Source organism: Ptychodera flava, chromosome 14 (assembly GCF_041260155.1).
Source record: "Ptychodera flava strain L36383 chromosome 14, AS_Pfla_20210202, whole genome shotgun sequence".
Taxonomy (NCBI): domain Eukaryota; kingdom Metazoa; phylum Hemichordata; class Enteropneusta; family Ptychoderidae; genus Ptychodera; species Ptychodera flava.
The window spans coordinates 21,368,377-21,386,575 of NC_091941.1; the positions used below are offsets into that span (position 1 = coordinate 21,368,377).

Consider the following 18,199-nt stretch of genomic DNA (forward strand, 5'->3'; position numbering starts at 1 on the left):
GTCTGGCTGTCGACGCACGATGTACGTCACAAGATATCCAATGTCTTACCTCCTTGTTCATCCAACATAACAATTGTCTTGATACCAAGATCCTGACTCTATACATACAGAATTCATACAAAAATAAAAAAAATACATAACAAGGCAGCAAAGAACCAAGTACAAAACAAACATGAGCAAAAAGGGACACAACAGGAACAGTAGAAAAAAACACATAGACGAGAAAAAAACAAGGTTAGGAGTAGGGCATGGTAAAAGCATAAAAGCTTCAAGGATTTGTGGGTGGGAAGGAATGTTTTAAAAGGAGCTAAACATATTGGCAAGTATCAAATCATAGTAATTGCTTTTAACAGTTTTGGTGGTTCTTGAAAAATCAAGGTGTAATATTGAGGCAGGTAAGAACTGCTAAGTTCTGACATCCAATATGCACAAAAATGATTACATAAATGAGTAAGCTTGAATAATATATAAATTGCAGGAGGTTGACGTAACCGTGACAACTATAAAATCTTGATCCTTGTGCTTTTAATACATGTACTAAGCATAATTTTTTTCGGAATCACATCAAGGTTTGTGTTTTTCCAAGAATTTAATGGTTTTTGTCACTCAATAATGGACATATGTCATTGCTTTGAAAGCACGCATATGTTGGAAGAATCGTCTCTTCTATTTTATTAAAGCTGATCACAAGTTCTTTGGTTGCTTGTTTTGAAAGTTAAAAAATATATTCAGCCATATAACAATCTCCCCAAAGTTCTGGGAAATAACACACAAATACATACATGTACATACATATGGTGTCGAGATACTGTCACTGCATGCAAACATATGGCAAACAGAGTCATTAGGAAAATAATTCAGACAAACCCTAATTATATCTCTGAACATTCAAACAAGAAATAGAAAAGCAGCAATACTGACAGTTCTGACTGGGCCATATGGAATTTTATTTTTTGTAAGGATTAGCTAATGCATGTTTTGAGTTTTTCTGTTTTGGTATGCATTCTATTGATTGCCACTCCATAATATTGAAGCTTTCATGTACTTTTAAAATTCATGTCGTGTTCTCCCGAGTGGCTTCAGTGATGGGCTTCGGTGATGCTTTTTAATGTTTGTCTGCTGAGGAGTACACAACTCTAACTCAAATGTAGGGGTTTTTTTTTTTGGATTTGACATTTCTGGTTTGTGTATAACATGGGATTCGTGACAGTAAACAAGTACAGTTGTGCATTCAGTTTCAAACAGCAGCCGATATATTGATCCAAAAAACAATTGAACTGATGTCATGATAATATAATTTTAAGCGTTCTTGACTGAATTTTAAACAAGTCGTTGATTCAGTCTCTCTTTATCATTTAACAAATTTGGGACGGCAAAAGTTATATGTATTAAATACAACAAAAAAAACACAATTGAAAAAGGATGTATGGGGGATTTCAGCGTACTTCGTGGCATAGAAGTGCACAGACAGCTCTTTGTTTAATTCTTAGGTCTGTCAGTCCTCAGCAGTCAAAAATCAATACACTATTCTGGGCACAGCTTTCAGCTTGTATCAATGAGCTTAGCCAGGTAAATACAAATTGATACATCTTGTAAATCCATTTCACGTCAGCAATGTCAAGTCAGGTGATGGAGTTCCCCTACATTACCGATTTATTAATGGCAGCTATACTGTATTTGAGACGTCTGCACCATTTGGGAGAGGGGAATGTTTTCCTTTTCAAATATTGATGATGGTTGTTAATTTTTGCATCCGCAACGGAAGTGAACTTCCTTGATTAGAAACGCGCTAGAAATGCACAGTGCTGTGGTGTTGAGAGAATCGTGGATCGCTATACTGTATTTGAGAAGTCTGCATCATTGGGAGAGGGAATGTTTTCCTTTTTAAATATTGATGATGGTTGTTAATTTTTGCATTGGCAACGGAAGTGAACTTCCTTGATTAGAAACGCACTAAAAACGCACAGTGCTGTAGTGTTGAGACAATCGCGGATCGCTATACTGTATTTGAGACGTCTGCACCATTTGGGACAGGGGAATGTTTTCCTTTTTAAACATTGATGATGGTTGTTAATTTTTGCATTGGCAACGGAAGTTAACTTCCTTGATTAGAAACGTGCTAAAAACGCACAGTGCTGTGGTGTTGAGAGAATCGCGGATCGCTTTAAATGCTGATTGTGGCACCCGGTAAACATTTCATTCATTGATGGAAAGTGCAAAGGTAATTGAGATTTGACAAGGTCATTGAAGGTACAAGTGTCAACTTAGAAGTGGCAAACTGAAGTGAATTTGATTAACCAGATCATTTTTGTATGGACTACCGGTATATCATCTAGTTCTGTGAATTTCAGCCTTCACCAATTAGATTTCTAGACGCAGTGATGTAGCATGCAAATTTGATGTGTGGCACTCAATTTTTTCTCAGTCAGGAAGGCAATATTTCCATCTATCAACGTCTGTTCATGTAGATTCATACGTTTGAAATCCTCATGTCTTTCATGTCTCATTTTATTTTATTTTGGAATTTTGCAGTCTTATTTGCACTCTCTGATCTTCCACATGCAGTGTATAAAACAAACTTTTGCCCAACAAAGACAGAACTGATACTATACAATAAACCAGTACCTTGAATTTGCATGCCACTACTTTCGGCAATTTTAGCCCTTTGTGTAATTTGGTAATCTTAATTTTCAAATCTCAGGAACCCTGAGATATAGGTGAAAACTATATAATGTATTTTCACTTCACTACCGTTTGGCCTTGACTTCTGATTTCAAAATCTTAATTTTGGAAGTGTAAGATCTAAATCAAGGCAAAATTGCCCCTTTGAGAATATTTATCTCACTCGAATGCCACAGTGATTTTTACCTTATCAGATTTAGATACATCTATTATACAGTGGTTTATGACAATAATAAAACTATGAATAATTCATCAGCATGCACGTCTGACCACTTTAAATTCTGGTCTTGTTCTCAATACATATATTTTTGAATTTCGTTTCATCAAAAATACTTGTATTTTAAAACTGAAATTCAGCCATTTCCATTACTACATGAACATACATATGAACTCTAGTCTTCCATTTTGTGCCTATAGAACCATCACAGCAATTTTTTTACCAGTTTTCATCATATATTCAGCAAAGGAAACAACAGGTAACTAAAAATGATGGTCTCTCCAGGCTACTGTACTTCTGGAGTGGTTTGATGTTCTGTTTTCCAATCTTCAGCACCAGTTTGTTTGATGATGATGCTTGCATGCAACATCAATTTTTACGACGCCTGCATCAGTTCCATACAAGGCCACACCATTGGAAGAAACCCAGTGGAAGGACATTGATATCATCAGGAACAAAAGCGCATTTCTGAACCAAAACTCCAAATTAAAGTTAATTAAAAAAGGGAAAGCTGCACAAGAATAGAAACTGGAAGGTTAGCAAAACTGCACACAAAATGAAATGACAAAAGGTCAACATTCAAAGTACCCACAGATCACTTGATCCGAGATAAAAAGAAAATGAATATTTTTGTGTAAATTATGTTTAACCAACCTCTTCTGCCATCTGCAGCATACGTCGTGTACTCTCCAGGGACTACAGAAAAAAAGAAAGACAAAGAAATTTGTGAGTGGTCGAGTTTGTGATTTGTTCTGTCAAAGTTGACAGTTCATGATGAATACCGTTGTTCAGCGGCTAATTCACTGGCATTCTGGCATCTTAACAGGCAACCTTGCAGGCCTATGTGAGATCTTGTATCACTCTACTGTACCAGTATGTGTACGTTCAACTTATTGGCAGGAAAGTGTTGTTGAACAATGGAAGAGCATTAACTACTACATAATCTCCGACATAGATTTGCAAGTTGATCATTTTATAGATCCCATAGAAATTGAGAATGAAACTTTTGATAGTCACGGAATTACCAATACTGACTGATGATTTTCATATTTTCACTACACCATGCATGCTATAGGGTCCTGGGGTTCTCCAAGCTGACAGAACAGCAACCCTCAATGCCTTCTAGTCTTCATGTTGTATTGAAAATCATAAAATCATCAACCTTATGAACCATATCATCTGCAATCATATTTCTCACACAAGGGTGCCACTTCATAATAGTCATGCTCTGAATTTATTTGGAATTTGTCCGAAGGGAAATCAGTGACAATGAGAGAACTGGTAGATGCATATTGAGAACTGGTTTTGTTGCACGTGAGGTATGCCTTGCTGAATTCTCAGTCTGGTGATAATACCGTACGCTAGTCTTTGCTTTGCTTTCAGGACATTTGAGATAAATCTGTCATCATAACACTGAGATATCGTATGACTTGATATGAACCACCGACCCAAATGTCAAACATGCGATATTGCTGTTACCGAAATTAGATAGCCGTTTTGAACAAAATCATCACTATATCTACGGTATAAACATAACATGCAGCCCGTTGACAATACTTTGACAATACAATATTGGCGATTTCAAATTATAGAAAGATAATATAGATATCATGTCATAGATAAAATCAATTTCAAATATTTTACAAAAAGAAGACAATAGATAACACCTTTGACATGGATACAAAAACAGACGGGAGCTCATAGATAACACTTTGTGAAGGCAATTTCCAATGTATATACTTTAGGACAGTCTGGGCAGGAGCCTTTTAAAACCTTTTCCACGTTTGCTATCAATTTTGAAAGGTATATCAGTTTCAAACGGATCAAGTCTTTTCAAAATTGACAGGTTTTAATAGTTGCTTAGCCCTGGACAATATTTGTGGAGGTTTCAAATAGGTGAAGATGATAAAATGATTTGAAATGGAACTGTGAACAGTTGACAATCATTGGATATGCAATCTCCAGTCTGTGACAGAAAGTACTGCTATAGATAACGTAGGAGTTATGAAACATCTGATGAACAGGCAACCGTAGAGATAGCATTATTGAACAAAAATTGGTTTGAAATGATGGTAGCAGCCTACAAACAACACCTTTGGCAGTTTTATATTTGTGGAATAGTAACAAAGATTATTTCACATTGCAGATGACGGAGTTAGTTAACTTAGTTCCCAATATTGGACGGATGATAGTATCCTCTGGGTAACATTGTTAACAACTCCATTATAAGACAGGTTTGGGAAGTATTTCTGATAGCAGTAAATACGGTATACCACATCTAGATTGCATAGTCAACGATTTACACACATCTTTCTTAAATTTCACTGTGTTAATTTATTTAAGAATTAAGATCTGTTCCTTTGGTCTATAACAAAAATATTTTTGCCTGAAAGAAGTTATCATTAAAAGAATTTGACACCATGAAGAGAAACTTATGGACATCTTTGTAAAAAAAGTTCCAGTATGTAAATATACCACCTTTTTTGAAAAAGTTCTGTTAATTGCTTGAAACCGACAACAAAACCTCATCACACATTTCATTGGGTTAATTCAAAGCATTTGCTCAGGTTTTTCCCTGCATTCAACAGAGGAAGGTATGGAGATGTTGAATTACATGAAGATACTTGACTTGGGTAACTATTTAGATAATAGGACCCTCCTTCTTGATGTGTTGACGTTTTCACGCACTCATTTTTACCCCTCCTTCTCCCAAATGGTTTAAGATCACAACTGCCACGTACAATTTCCATTGCCGGTAAGCGCAATGCCTAGCAAAGCTATGGTCTACTGTCTTTCACAGAGTTCCATCTTTCTTGATGAATTATCTATTAAATGCCAATTATCTCCCACTCTGTACATTGATGGTAATCTTTGATATATTAAAAGCAATATAAAAATGATTTAGCTTTAAGTTACAATACTATGCTTAATTATTCAAAGCAGCATGACAGATATTCAACGAGTGAGTTTGGCTAAATTTCATATCATGTTTTTTTTTTTTTGCTGTCTATGATATACGTAACAGACAGGTGTGAAGTTCGGCTATGCCAGTATAAGCATGATACCGGTATATTGAAATTCTTTAATTGGGGAAAAAAAAGGATCTATAATGAAGAATTCAATGCTCTTTTTAACTTTACATCCGCGCAATAATCAGGCCATTTTATTCATACAATATTTCTGAATACATGTAGAACTACGATCAAGTCTAAATAATGTCTAAATTGACTCCATCTCATGGGGGAATATACCATTCACACTGATAGAAAGGGAGCGCCGACAGGACAAAGTAGTTTACTTTCTACCCTGGGGACTGTAACATTAGATTATCTCAGTTCATTGTGCATTCAGTATTGATACCTGGCTTCCGGTAATTAAATCATTTAAATCAAGGCTGAATATGATTCATGGCAGCCGGTTTGTTTGCTTACACTTTTTTCAAAGCGTGCGTCGACTAGTACCATAATCAGTGACTTTTCTCGGGAAACGATTTTGTGTTCAAAGGGTACGGCTTCTGGGAACAACTAGAGTATCAGACTGACATGCAACTGACTCGGATCTTGTTCTCCGAGCCGCCTGCTATCGTTTTTCTTTCCTCACAACTTTGATTTGTGAATGTGAAACCCTTGGAATTGTCTAATAGTTTGAGGAAGCAGCCGGCCTGTTTTATCACACTCCTCTATCTCCTGCACTCACTTGGCAGGCAGCAGATTTCAATGAGCTGCTCACAGAAGTGTGACAAAGGTGTGTCAGCTGGGTTTTTTTAATTGAGGGAAATGAAAATTGACACATACAAGGCCAGACGTTGCTCTGACAAATATCTCCCGTTTTCTTGCTTTTGTGTTTGTGTGGAAACGTGCCTCCTTAAAGTGAACCCTTCAAAATCCAACCTTTATCACTTTGCAAAGCGATAGTTAAAAGTGTGCGATAAGCTGAATGGGCAGCTACACTAATGCGAAAAAAGTACTGCTGTGGGCAAGAGTGTCTGGTTGGGAGTTGACACACTCTACGTGGGTCTTCTCACACGTACACTTTCTCAAAGGACTGTGAATTGCCGATGCATTAGCGCACAGATGATTGAATGTCCAACCTGCAGACGCTATTAATGATGAGAACAGTTCTACCATAGTCTCTGTGCCTGGAGATGCATTTTTTGAATTGGCAGTCTGCTGCAAATTAATGGTACTTTTTCACTTTAATTATCCAACGATCATCATTTCTTCACTTTTGTTGCAAATAAAGCTGGCAGAACATTCTTTGAAACTAATTGAAGACTTACAAAATACGTATCAGCACTGAAAACTGGCAATATATTTAGATGAAATTATAAAAATAATGCAATTTTTTTTCGCAATAATTCTGTTTAAAGGTATTTACCACAAAAATTAAGAATTAAAACTCAGTATTGCAATTTGTTTTTTCCTCTTGATTTTCTTCAGCAATTTGCAGCTGGAAACCAATATGGTGCAAAAAAGAGATTCATCATATTAAGCATCTCTTAAATTATTTGTACCGGTAGTCTTAATATTCATGAGAAACTAAAAAATTCATTCAAGCCAAATCGGCCTTTTTTTGTGAAATGCATAAAAGTTTTGGTAAATCATTAACTTGGATTATGATCATAATTGTGCCTTTTCTATCAAAATTACCATTTTCTAAATTTTTTTGATTAAAAGCTGGCAAGATGATTGTTGATTGAATATTGCCCATTTTCACATCATTCAATTTTATACCACTGTGAAATATCATTCCTTACCAAGACGGACCCAAATGTAGAAGGAAAAGGAACAAAATTCACCAGGCGGCTTTGTCAGGGATTTTATGACAAATAAAAAGTGCCGAGTTCAGAAGTCTGTCACAAGCTGAAAACCGACTTATATAGGCATGCATTTAAAACGGATATGTAATTTAAAATCTATGACTATCACATCAATATTAATATGTAATTACTACCGAAGTAAGTAGTGACACGCACGTGTGCGGACGTGTTTTGCAGTCGCTCTTGAGGAAACTTCGAACTATCTCCTCTAAACCCTAGACGTAGCAAAATTTTCCACCGAACGGAACTACCATACCTGTATTACACAATTGCCAAGTATGGCCAGCAGAAATATTGAGAAAAGACAGACTCGCGCTCGGTCAAACAGTCAAGACACCGCTGATGGAAGAAATGACACCCGCCATGACACCGTTCATGAGCAAGACATTACTCTGGCTGACCTGAGTGCCCAGATTCAACGTGTACAAACAAACCTGACACAAAAAATGAAATCTTCTGAAGCAAAGGTTACGAAGTCTATCGATACTGCTATAAGAGAGATCCGAGATGAAATTACGATGGAAGTATCAAAGCTGAGAGGTGACTTTGAACGACTTGTGAAACGAGTTGACAGCCTTGAAAATCCTACAGGCAGTGGTGAGAATACCAACAGGTGCGTGATTGTAGTCCGTGGCTTAGAACAACGTGTCGACGAAAATATCGCTGAGAAAGTGAAAGCCTTATTTCGAGACGGATTGAAACTACAGGAAACTGATACCAACTGCCTTAATGTTACTCGTAAGAAATCATACGGTAAGAATCCAGGGGTTGTGTTGGTAACTTTGGAGTCCATGGAACAGAAACGAGCTATTTTCCAAGCCAAGCGATCCTTACGTAAGTCCATTGACTACAAATCCGTGTATATTGAGAATGACGTTTCTCGAGATACCCGTCAAATCCATGCAAATTTCCGCAGTATATTACGAGCCATTGGTGACGACCATAAATTAAAATGGAAATACGGCAGAGTGGTACACGACGATAGAAAAGAGACAGAATAGCAGATAGATCAGTCGAGTATCAATATTGGTTGTTGGAATGTAAACGGGTGGTCGAAGTCTGACGTTTCTTCCGAATATCGAGAACGTGTGCTGAAGAAGATGAACTTAGATATTATTTGTGTTTGTGAGACATTTCTGCGGGACGATGAAACTCTCAAAATGAATGATTACACCTTTTTTCGTCAGAATAGGAAATTTATTTCAAGGCGAGCCATACGCGGCTCTGGTGGAGTGGGTATATTTATTCATAGTCGTCTTCTCAGAATGTACAAAGTGTCCATACTAGACAACAACATGGAAGGTATTCTTTGGTTAACGTTAAAAGATAAATATTCTGATCGTTCGTTCACAATATGTTGCTGTTATCTGCAACCTCAGCATTCTCCAAGAGGAGATGTTGGCAACGATTTTTTCGATTACCTATCCCAACAATTAATTATGCATGAAAATGAACGCTTTCATTACCATATTCTGTGTGGTGATTTCAACGCCAGGTGTGGTCAGCTGCAAGATTACATACCAGAGTTACATGATATTCCACCGAGGGTAGTAATCGACAATGTGAAAAATACCTTTGGAGAGCTGCTTATTGATTTTTGTAAAGACAATAATATGTGTATGTTAAATGGGCGTAATGCTGACCACAACAATGATGGGTTCACATCAGTTTCAATTAGAGGTTCAGCAGTAGTTGATTATTGTTTAGTACCCGCCGATGAACTGAACACCTTTAAAAACTTCCAGATTTGGTCAAATGCTCGTATCTGTAATGAACTTGGTATTTTTCCCACTGGAAGTATCCCTGATCATTGCTTACTGACTTGGAGTGTTCATAATGCATTTATTGATGACTTCCATGTACGTTCACGTGATCTCCAAACGACGAACTCGACTACTAAACGTCGGATGTATCAATTAAAATACATCCCACCTGGTTTATGTGCAGTTCAGATACTCGAAGTAAATTCAGACGTTTACTGAAAATCTAGAAAAAGCCAACTTACAACAAGAGACATCGATTCTACTTATGATGAAATATGTAAGCTTTTCAAAGACGAAATGGATGTTCATTTAGAGTTCAGGATGTTTCACTACGTACAACAAAAAAGCATAAAAGGAACAAGCCATTGTGGTCACCGTTACTCACTGATCTCTGGAAATTAACATGTCAAAAAGAAAAGCTGTGGAACAAGTGCAAAGGTCCATCCAGATTGAAATCGAGACTAAAAGATTCTTTTGTGGAAGCAAGGCGCACATTTGATTCTGAAATAAGGAAAGCTAAACGTTGGTATGGTAAAATGCAACAACAAAAACTATTAGACATAGACAACGGGGGACGTGATTTCTGGAAAGATTTCAATAATATTTTCTGCGCACATACGCCTAAGGAGCCAATACCTATTGAAATTATAGATGGCGATAAAGCGCATACAGAATTGGATATTGTATTAAACAGGTGGAGAAAAGACTTTGCAAGTCTTTTTAGTACTACTGACCCTGTATCTGCTGATAATGCCGAGGAATTTCGTTTTGACGAGAGCCATCTGCACACGATTATGAACAAATTGAAAGAATTCGATGCTGAAGTTGATCAGTTATCTCCTCCAGACATGCCTACACTAGACCAGACAGAGTTAAATCAACCAATCACGGTTACTGAGACTGAAAAAGCCATTATGAAAACTAAATCTGGCAAGGCGTGTGGGTTGGATAAAATACATTATGAAATTCTGAAGAACAAAGTTTCCATCGAATTGATGCATCGTCTACTTGTGACGTGTTTTGATACTGGTTTAGTACCGACAAGTTGGCGTCAAGGTCTTATCTGCCCAATACCGAAGAGTGGAAACAAAGATAGACGTGTTCCGTTGAATTACAGAGGTATTACTCTGATATCGTGTATATGTAAAGTTTTCACATCGATTCTCAATAACCGTCTGCTTAATTGGTTAGAGAAATACGGCAAGCTAGTTGACGAGCAGAATGGTTTCAGAAAACTTCGTTCTTGTTTAGACCATATATTTGTTCTGTATTCTATTATTGAAAACAGAATTAGTAAGAACCAGCCTACATTTGCTTGCTTTGTTGACATGCGAAAGGCATTTGATCGTGTTGAGAGGAATTGTCTATGGTACAAATTATATGAAAGTGGAGTAAATGGCAAATTTCTCAATGTGCTGCGTTCCTTGTACACTAACGTAATGTGCAAGGTCCAAGTAAATCAGTTTACCACTGAAAGTTTTCCTGTTGATATTGGTGTCAAACAAGGCGACAGCCTTTCTCCTACTCTATTTGCACTATATATTAATGACCTGGCAACAGAAATAAAACAGTCCGGTATAGGTGTTAAAGTTGCGGAAGATACCATTAGCATACTATTATACGCTGATGATATTGTTTTGCTGGCCGATTCCGAAGAAAATTTACAAAGCTTGCTTGATATAGTACACATGTACTGTAAAAAGTGGAGACTGAGATTGAGCCAAGACAAAACTTTGGTGGTACACTTCAAAAATCACTCTTTTCCACGTACACAAGCTCAATTTCACTGTGGGCCTATGTCAATTGATGTTACAGAAAAATACAAATATTTGGGAGTATATTTTAGTGAACATCTTGATGTGAATGTTATGACACAGAGCCTTGCTGAATCTGCCTCAAGAGCTACTGGAATTATTATTGCCAAATGTAAAATGTATGGTGGAATGTCTTATCAGATGTACACAAAGCTTTTTGATTCGCTAGTAGCTCCAATTCTTGATTACGCTTCGGCAGTGTGGCATAGAAATTCAATCACTTGTATTGACAAGATCCAACACCGTGCAATGCGATCATATCTCGGAGTAGGAGCTTCAAGTCCTACCGCTTCAGTATACGGTGATATGGGATGGATGTCTAGTGAATATAGGCGTAAAGTTGAGGTCATAAGGCTGTGGTCTAGACTACAGAGACTACCCATCACTAGACTGACCAAACGTGTATTTTTAAGCGACCAATTGTGGACGAAACGAGCGAAGGCTGTATTTAAAGAGGCTGGACTGTTACATATTTTTGAGTCTAGAAATGAACAAAATATTAGTACTAATGTTATTCTTGACAAAGCAAAACAGAAGTTAAAAGTAAATGAATCTGTAAACTGGAGAATTAACTGTTTAATGAAACCGAAATTGAGAACGTATTGTACATTCAAACACAATTACAATGTTGAACCTTATGTATTACTTAATATCCCGTATAAATACCGCTCAGTTATGGCAAGATTACGTAACGGGACATTACCTTTGAGGATTGAAACTGGTCGGTATTCTAACTTGCAAATTGATCAGAGAATAGTTTACTCTGTAACTGTAATATTGTTGAGGACGAATTTCATTTTATATTTGATTGCGAACAGTACGACGATATTCGCACCTCGATTACAGATGTTCTTCATGATTTGCCATCAAATGAAAAACTTGTTCAACTTTTCTCACACAGTTATGTCAGAAACTTTGCTAAGTGTATTCACCAAATGTATATCATAAGGAGAAATGTAATTTCAAATGCTTAATATACTTTCTTTATGAATTATGTTATACTGTAAAATATGTTATCTAGACGCACGCACAGTGTGGTTAGTCTAATTTATAGGAACCAGTGACTCATAAGCTGACAACTCGGCTGGGGTTTCAAACAAATTTCTGGTACTTTTTCAAAATAAGAATCTTGTGTTGAATATGAAACCGTGTCACTATAATAAAATATTATCTATCTAATTTCTACTAATGAGAATAAGATTCCTGCAGCAGTTGGCTTTCATATTATACAACAAGCTAATTTTGCTGGAAGCCTACTTGAAATGTGCAAACCCTATTACTGCGTCTGCATTCATCAAGGCAGACAATTTTAATACTGTAGAACTATTTTAATCACTTCATTGTGCTGCTCAAAGACGTTAATGCTCTACTGGATAATTCCATCAAATTTTTTTCACACAGAAAGTACTGTATTGAAGAATCTGCCCTATTCTCCTATCCAAGAGTTAGGGGGTCAAGCTCCATAAACAGGTTGGAGTGAGGCAGATGAGGAGGACATTTCGGGACAGCAATCCAACTTAGTATTTTATAATATATACATGTTTCCAGTATATGACTCAGGTGGCATACACATAGGATTTGGCATCATTGACATTTAGTGGTGCTGCATCTCAGCTCAAGTGTAACACTTATGATGACCACAAAACGCCGGTCGGCGTCGCCGTTCAAGTTTCCGGACTCAATTTACCAATGGCGCACGCATAATAAAAACCGACTGTAAGCTGCAATTAAGGTGAACTCGCATCATTATCTGGGCACATCACCACAAACAGTCACTCTACTATTAGTTCCTGTTTTATACTGTATCTCTCTCAGCCTACACCTACGCATCTTGTCTGAATATGTTGACTCTCACTGAGAAATTGCTCTGAGCCGCATGTCTTCTCCTGACGTGAAGTTGTTATAGATTTATCGCCTTTGCGTACTAAGCACTAGCTGACTCTCACGCAATCAGTCTAGTTCCCAAAGTATCCACCCTATTCACAGTACACAGGTCAGTGTTATTTAAAAATAAAATGGTATTTTCATGCATGTTTGATAGAAAAAGAAGAATTACCAAGGAAATATTTATATGTATATCCAGGTATGCATACACAAACATACGAACATTTTAATTTGATGATATTTAACTTATACCAACGCCACTCCCTTGTCATAAACAGAATTGATTTATTATAGGAGCAGGCATATCATTTTTCCACAATACACCGTGAAAGCTTTCTCTGTTGCAAACGAAAGTTCTACTTGGTTTCCACTTATGGCAAATTCCGATGCCAATTTAAATTAGAAGTCTTCAAACTTGGCAAATCTACGCCAGATTTCAGGCAAGGATCAGAAATGGTACTCAATCAGAGAGTGTATAACGCATGCAATGATCACGCAGATTGCTAAATTGGTTCTCATTCCTAGAATCTGGAAATCAATGTCAGTTCAATTACCTTTTCATTTTTTCCCATTAACTCCAGCGACAATTTTTGATGGCGTATGTACAGTGGCCAACCTTGAATAACTTTAATACAGCTTTGTCCTAGAAGAATTTCAATTACAGCTGAAGTGAATTTATGAAATTTATGAAATTTCAGTAACTATGTCATGATCCTATTAGTACATGTATAACACAACTTTTAATTTCCATAGAATACTGTCTATGCACTGGTCAAAAAATTTAAATCTGCAATTTGCATTTTATCATCATTAGTTTTAACAGCTTTATAATCTCTGTCATTCTGAGCAGTACATGAAGAAGGTCAAAACCATGTCCACTGCCTGTTGAAGAATATTCCAGGGAAAAATTTCCTATCCTGACTTTAACCATTTCAAAATCAAAACCTATTTAAATACAAAGGGCTCCATACATAGTAAGATCCATGTTATTTACAAATTGGAGCACTAGGATATCGTAAAGGTAAAATGTTATGTTTGCCTGCATTTCGAGGCTGCGTACTGTGTCTCTGCAATGTACACACGTTGCAGTATAACCTACCAGGTCTCCCAATTTTCTCGTAAAATTCTTATGTGATATGTACTAATGGTGGTGGAATATAAACACTCCGTTTGATTTATTTGGCATTCAAACATTTATATGACACACTACCACGGATATTACGATGAGAGCAAAAATAATAAAAAGACACTATTTATGTATTTATCAGAAAAGTAAAATAACTTCACCTTCCACCTGCTCATTGACTTCATTGCGAATCCACTCAGATTGAAAGTCGTGTGATTGTTTTTGAACACCTTTGAGTCGGTGCAGTTTATCACAGACTCTGTCTATATATAACATTGAAAAACACTTGTCATTTTCATAGACCTACAAGAATCTAGCAAATGCACTTCTTTTGACACTCAAAATTTAAATTCTGTCTCTCCTTTACTTTAACAATTTCTGCACAATACTCATGAATAAAAGAGAACTGTAGGGCATCGAAGGTGCTAACAATGGTTCTGAGGGTACGGTGCTGCAAACGCACTGTTGTCAAAATAGCTGTTGAATTATTTCTAATGCAAGTGTGATTATTAATTTAAAAACTTGTACATATTTGTATCTAAGCAATGACATACCGTATGTATGTACCAAAGTCCTTTATGGTAGTATTGCGCCTCTAAAGTGAAAGATTAACATTTTCACAAACTTTCCACAATGAAACTTGCAACTATTCTGTTACCAAATCAAGAATGAAAATCGGAGTCTGGTGCAAAGTTTGGCGCTAGAAAAACAAATTACCTAATATTGACCAATATTTGAAATTCAAAATGGCTGCCACACCTGTGTTAACCTATGAAGAAAAATACAATTTTCGGTTCTCGAAAATCTGAGCTGGTAAAAATTTTTTTTTACTCCAAGAGCTTTAAAATGAGCCCCCACAAGTGGTAGATCAGAAAAGAATTGTAAAAATTTGAGAGTCTGAATATCTGTCCAGGAAGCACATTCTACCTTAAAAACCTTTCACCCCCAGTTCCCTGTATACAGGTCCAACTTTACCATAGAAAACAATGGATTTGGGACAAACCATGGTGGTGAAAGGGTTAAAACAAACCTAGTTTGCAAGGGACTGCACGGCTTGATCCATTCATGTCAAAGTCCAGGTTGTGTTATGTTCTAAAATTACAGGTTAACGTATAACATTTAACATTTTGTATTTGGATGGACAAATATTAGCTTTTGATACGATGCAAGTGTGGTCAACTATTCATTTAAGGCAACAATATTGCATTCTGAAATGGTTCTGATCTATCTCAGTAAAGATTATCTTTGCAAAGTCAACATGTACGACAGCTAGTGCATCACACTTTTGGCAGATCGTCCATGTAGCCGACACGAACACGAAGTGTGTGTTACCGGCTACCAAAAAGTATGAAAAATAGTAAAGAATGAGCTACAAAATCACTATCAGTTTTAAGTTGCAGGTAGAATAAGTCTGTGCCTTTGTAAAAAATAATATAAAAATAGTAGAAAGTGAAGAACCAGCTGAAAGTTAGTTGAGGAGACCTTGACCGCATATCATTTGCATCTCATTGTCGGCTACATGGACTGTGTGCATCACACTTTTGATACACACTACTGGGAACACATTACCTCCATTCCTTTTTGTAATATGAATATTTCATCATTGAGCACTATGAAACCACCTACCTCTGTACACACTGAACATAAAATATGAAAGCTCCATTCCTTGAACTACCAACATTTTTACAACGTAATCGCATTTTAACAAATGCATTTACAATGTTCAACAGAGTGTAGCACTACAACTACTTGAGCACACAATGTGTGAATCTATTTGCGCCATAACCAAAGATGTTTTTGATATTGCAAGAAAATATAAAAAAAATATTTTTGAAATTTTGAGAATTGGCGAGCGGAGATATGATACATTGTGAAAGCATGTTTTTTGCCTTATTACCAGACAATTTATCTGACAAAGCAGTCAACAGAGGCATTGATTCTGCCAAATGCGATACAAGTGACCTTTTCGAAACAATCGAAGATTCCTTGCAGCCAAGGCCTGAGGCAATTGATTTTCAAAAACGTTTCTCCTCTCTCTCATGTGGTTGGCATGACATTCAGTAACTTAGTGCAATTTTTATCAAATTACCATGGTAACAGGGCCTGTTCTCATTCTCAATACATCTCATTTTTTGACCATTCTGCATTTGAGTAAAGACGTACAATCGTAATCGTACAAAAAGCACGTTTATGAACTAAAAAGTTTGCGAGAATAACGATAGCAGGAGCGAATAACAAGACTTGCACATTTTTCATCAGACACAGCTAAGAAGCAGACTTCATTTTAAAATTCTTTGTAGACTTCTATTTACATCGCAATATTTCAAATATAACCATCTTTGTACATATCATTATTTTCCTACGCAGGTAATAAGAGTATCTGAATTACAGGAACCGAACTTCAAGAGATCGTTTCTTCGACAAAACCCTAACTGACCTCCAACAATGAATCAATTGTCAAAATTGGTTAAAGTAAGTCCCACCGCAACATGCCCTTCTCAGTTTAATGAGATGTCCTTAGGCAGCCAAATATCCTCATCAATCAATAGACTCAATATCCTTCATTCTGATTAACTTTTCATGTAAATCTACCAAAATGTGTCATGTCGAACGTGTTCATGTACTTTCAGCGCGCAGAATTAAGCAACTTTCACTTGTGAGCATGCATCAGATCTCTATCATTTTTAATACCTTCCCAAATTATATTGTACGGCCTTTCATGATGTGCTGTGAGGATGCCAACACGAGGCTGTACATGGGGAACTTTGATGCTGTCTTTTCAATAACAGAACACTGGAGCTTAGAAATTGTATCATATTATTTGTATTTATATTGTCTGTCATGATATTATCAATGCTAAATGCTGGGTGTGGTGCAGTTTGATGGAATCCTTTAATCATGGGCATGAAAAAAGAGTGCTAGCAGCTATACAATCATTTGGATACTGAATAGCTTTGCTGAAACAGCTGGGGAGCTTTGAAGAACTCTGTGCCATGTGTTAGAGGAATTAAATAAATCAAACTTTGTAACTACTAGCTACCAGGGTGAAAATTCTAACTTGGCCAATCAAAGTGAGAATTACATGCGACAAATACAATTTAGAACTTTAACTATTTCAAAATATACAATGGTACAGACTTTGCGGGCATTGTGCATGACAAGGTAAATCAGATATGGAAAAAGTAATTGATGATAGTAATTGGGAATCTTGATTCCGAGGACGATGGGGTGATGTAGGATTCAGATAATTCACACAGGATCTAAGGATTGTCGATTTGGATGGCCTTGTTTAATTAATCAAGCATACGTTCTCTGACCAAATGGCACGATTTTGATAATGGACATGAATAATGCATGATGATGCAGCAGTAAACTACATGTACGCAACGGTGGCTGCACTCGACGACAGAGAGAGAAACACTGATGCTTGTCTACATGTCTGATATTTTTATAAACTGTTATATTACTGCTGGCCCCATTTCCTGTTCAAGACCAGTGGACGATATTAAATACGGAACACTTGTCGATATAGTCAAGCGCACTTCTCAGTGACGTCATTTTTTGCTGTCAATTTTTTGGAATGTGTATAAACACCCCCATCTATTAGTTTCCTTGTCAAACAGTCCCAATCTGAAAATTGGATCAGACACACTAGTTTGGTGTGAAGTACAAGTGCCCTACGGAGGTTAATTGACAAAGTGTCGGTGATAAGGCAAAGCTTCTTGTTGGTGGGGGGGGGGGGCAGATCTTTGCCAACATTATGAATCAGAACAAGTGAGGCAATTAGGTTGTATCCCACCCACTTTTCAATTCAGTGTGCACAAACTAGCGAAGACTGAATCAAATCTGGTCTCTGAGAATGCCTTCCACGTTGGCATATACAGAATCTTAGCA

General features: G+C 36.8%; 1 protein-coding gene across 14 annotated transcripts in view; it reads right to left on the minus strand.

Annotated features, from left to right (window-relative positions):
* The window catches only part of LOC139149727 (synaptosomal-associated protein 25-like), a 77,422-nt gene that overhangs the window by 17,132 nt on the left and 42,091 nt on the right, over positions 1–18,199 (minus strand). For 8 of the 14 annotated variants that reach the window (XM_070721673.1, XM_070721674.1, XM_070721666.1 and 5 more), the window contains 2 exons: positions 3,554–3,595; positions 50–98 (listed from right to left, as the gene is read on the minus strand). In XM_070721673.1, coding sequence (XP_070577774.1) covers positions 50–98; positions 3,554–3,595 — 91 coding nt within the window. The remainder of the gene's footprint in view (positions 1–49; positions 99–3,553; positions 3,596–18,199) is intronic. The other 6 variants (XM_070721676.1, XM_070721668.1, XM_070721677.1 and 3 more) reach the window with 1 other exon arrangement.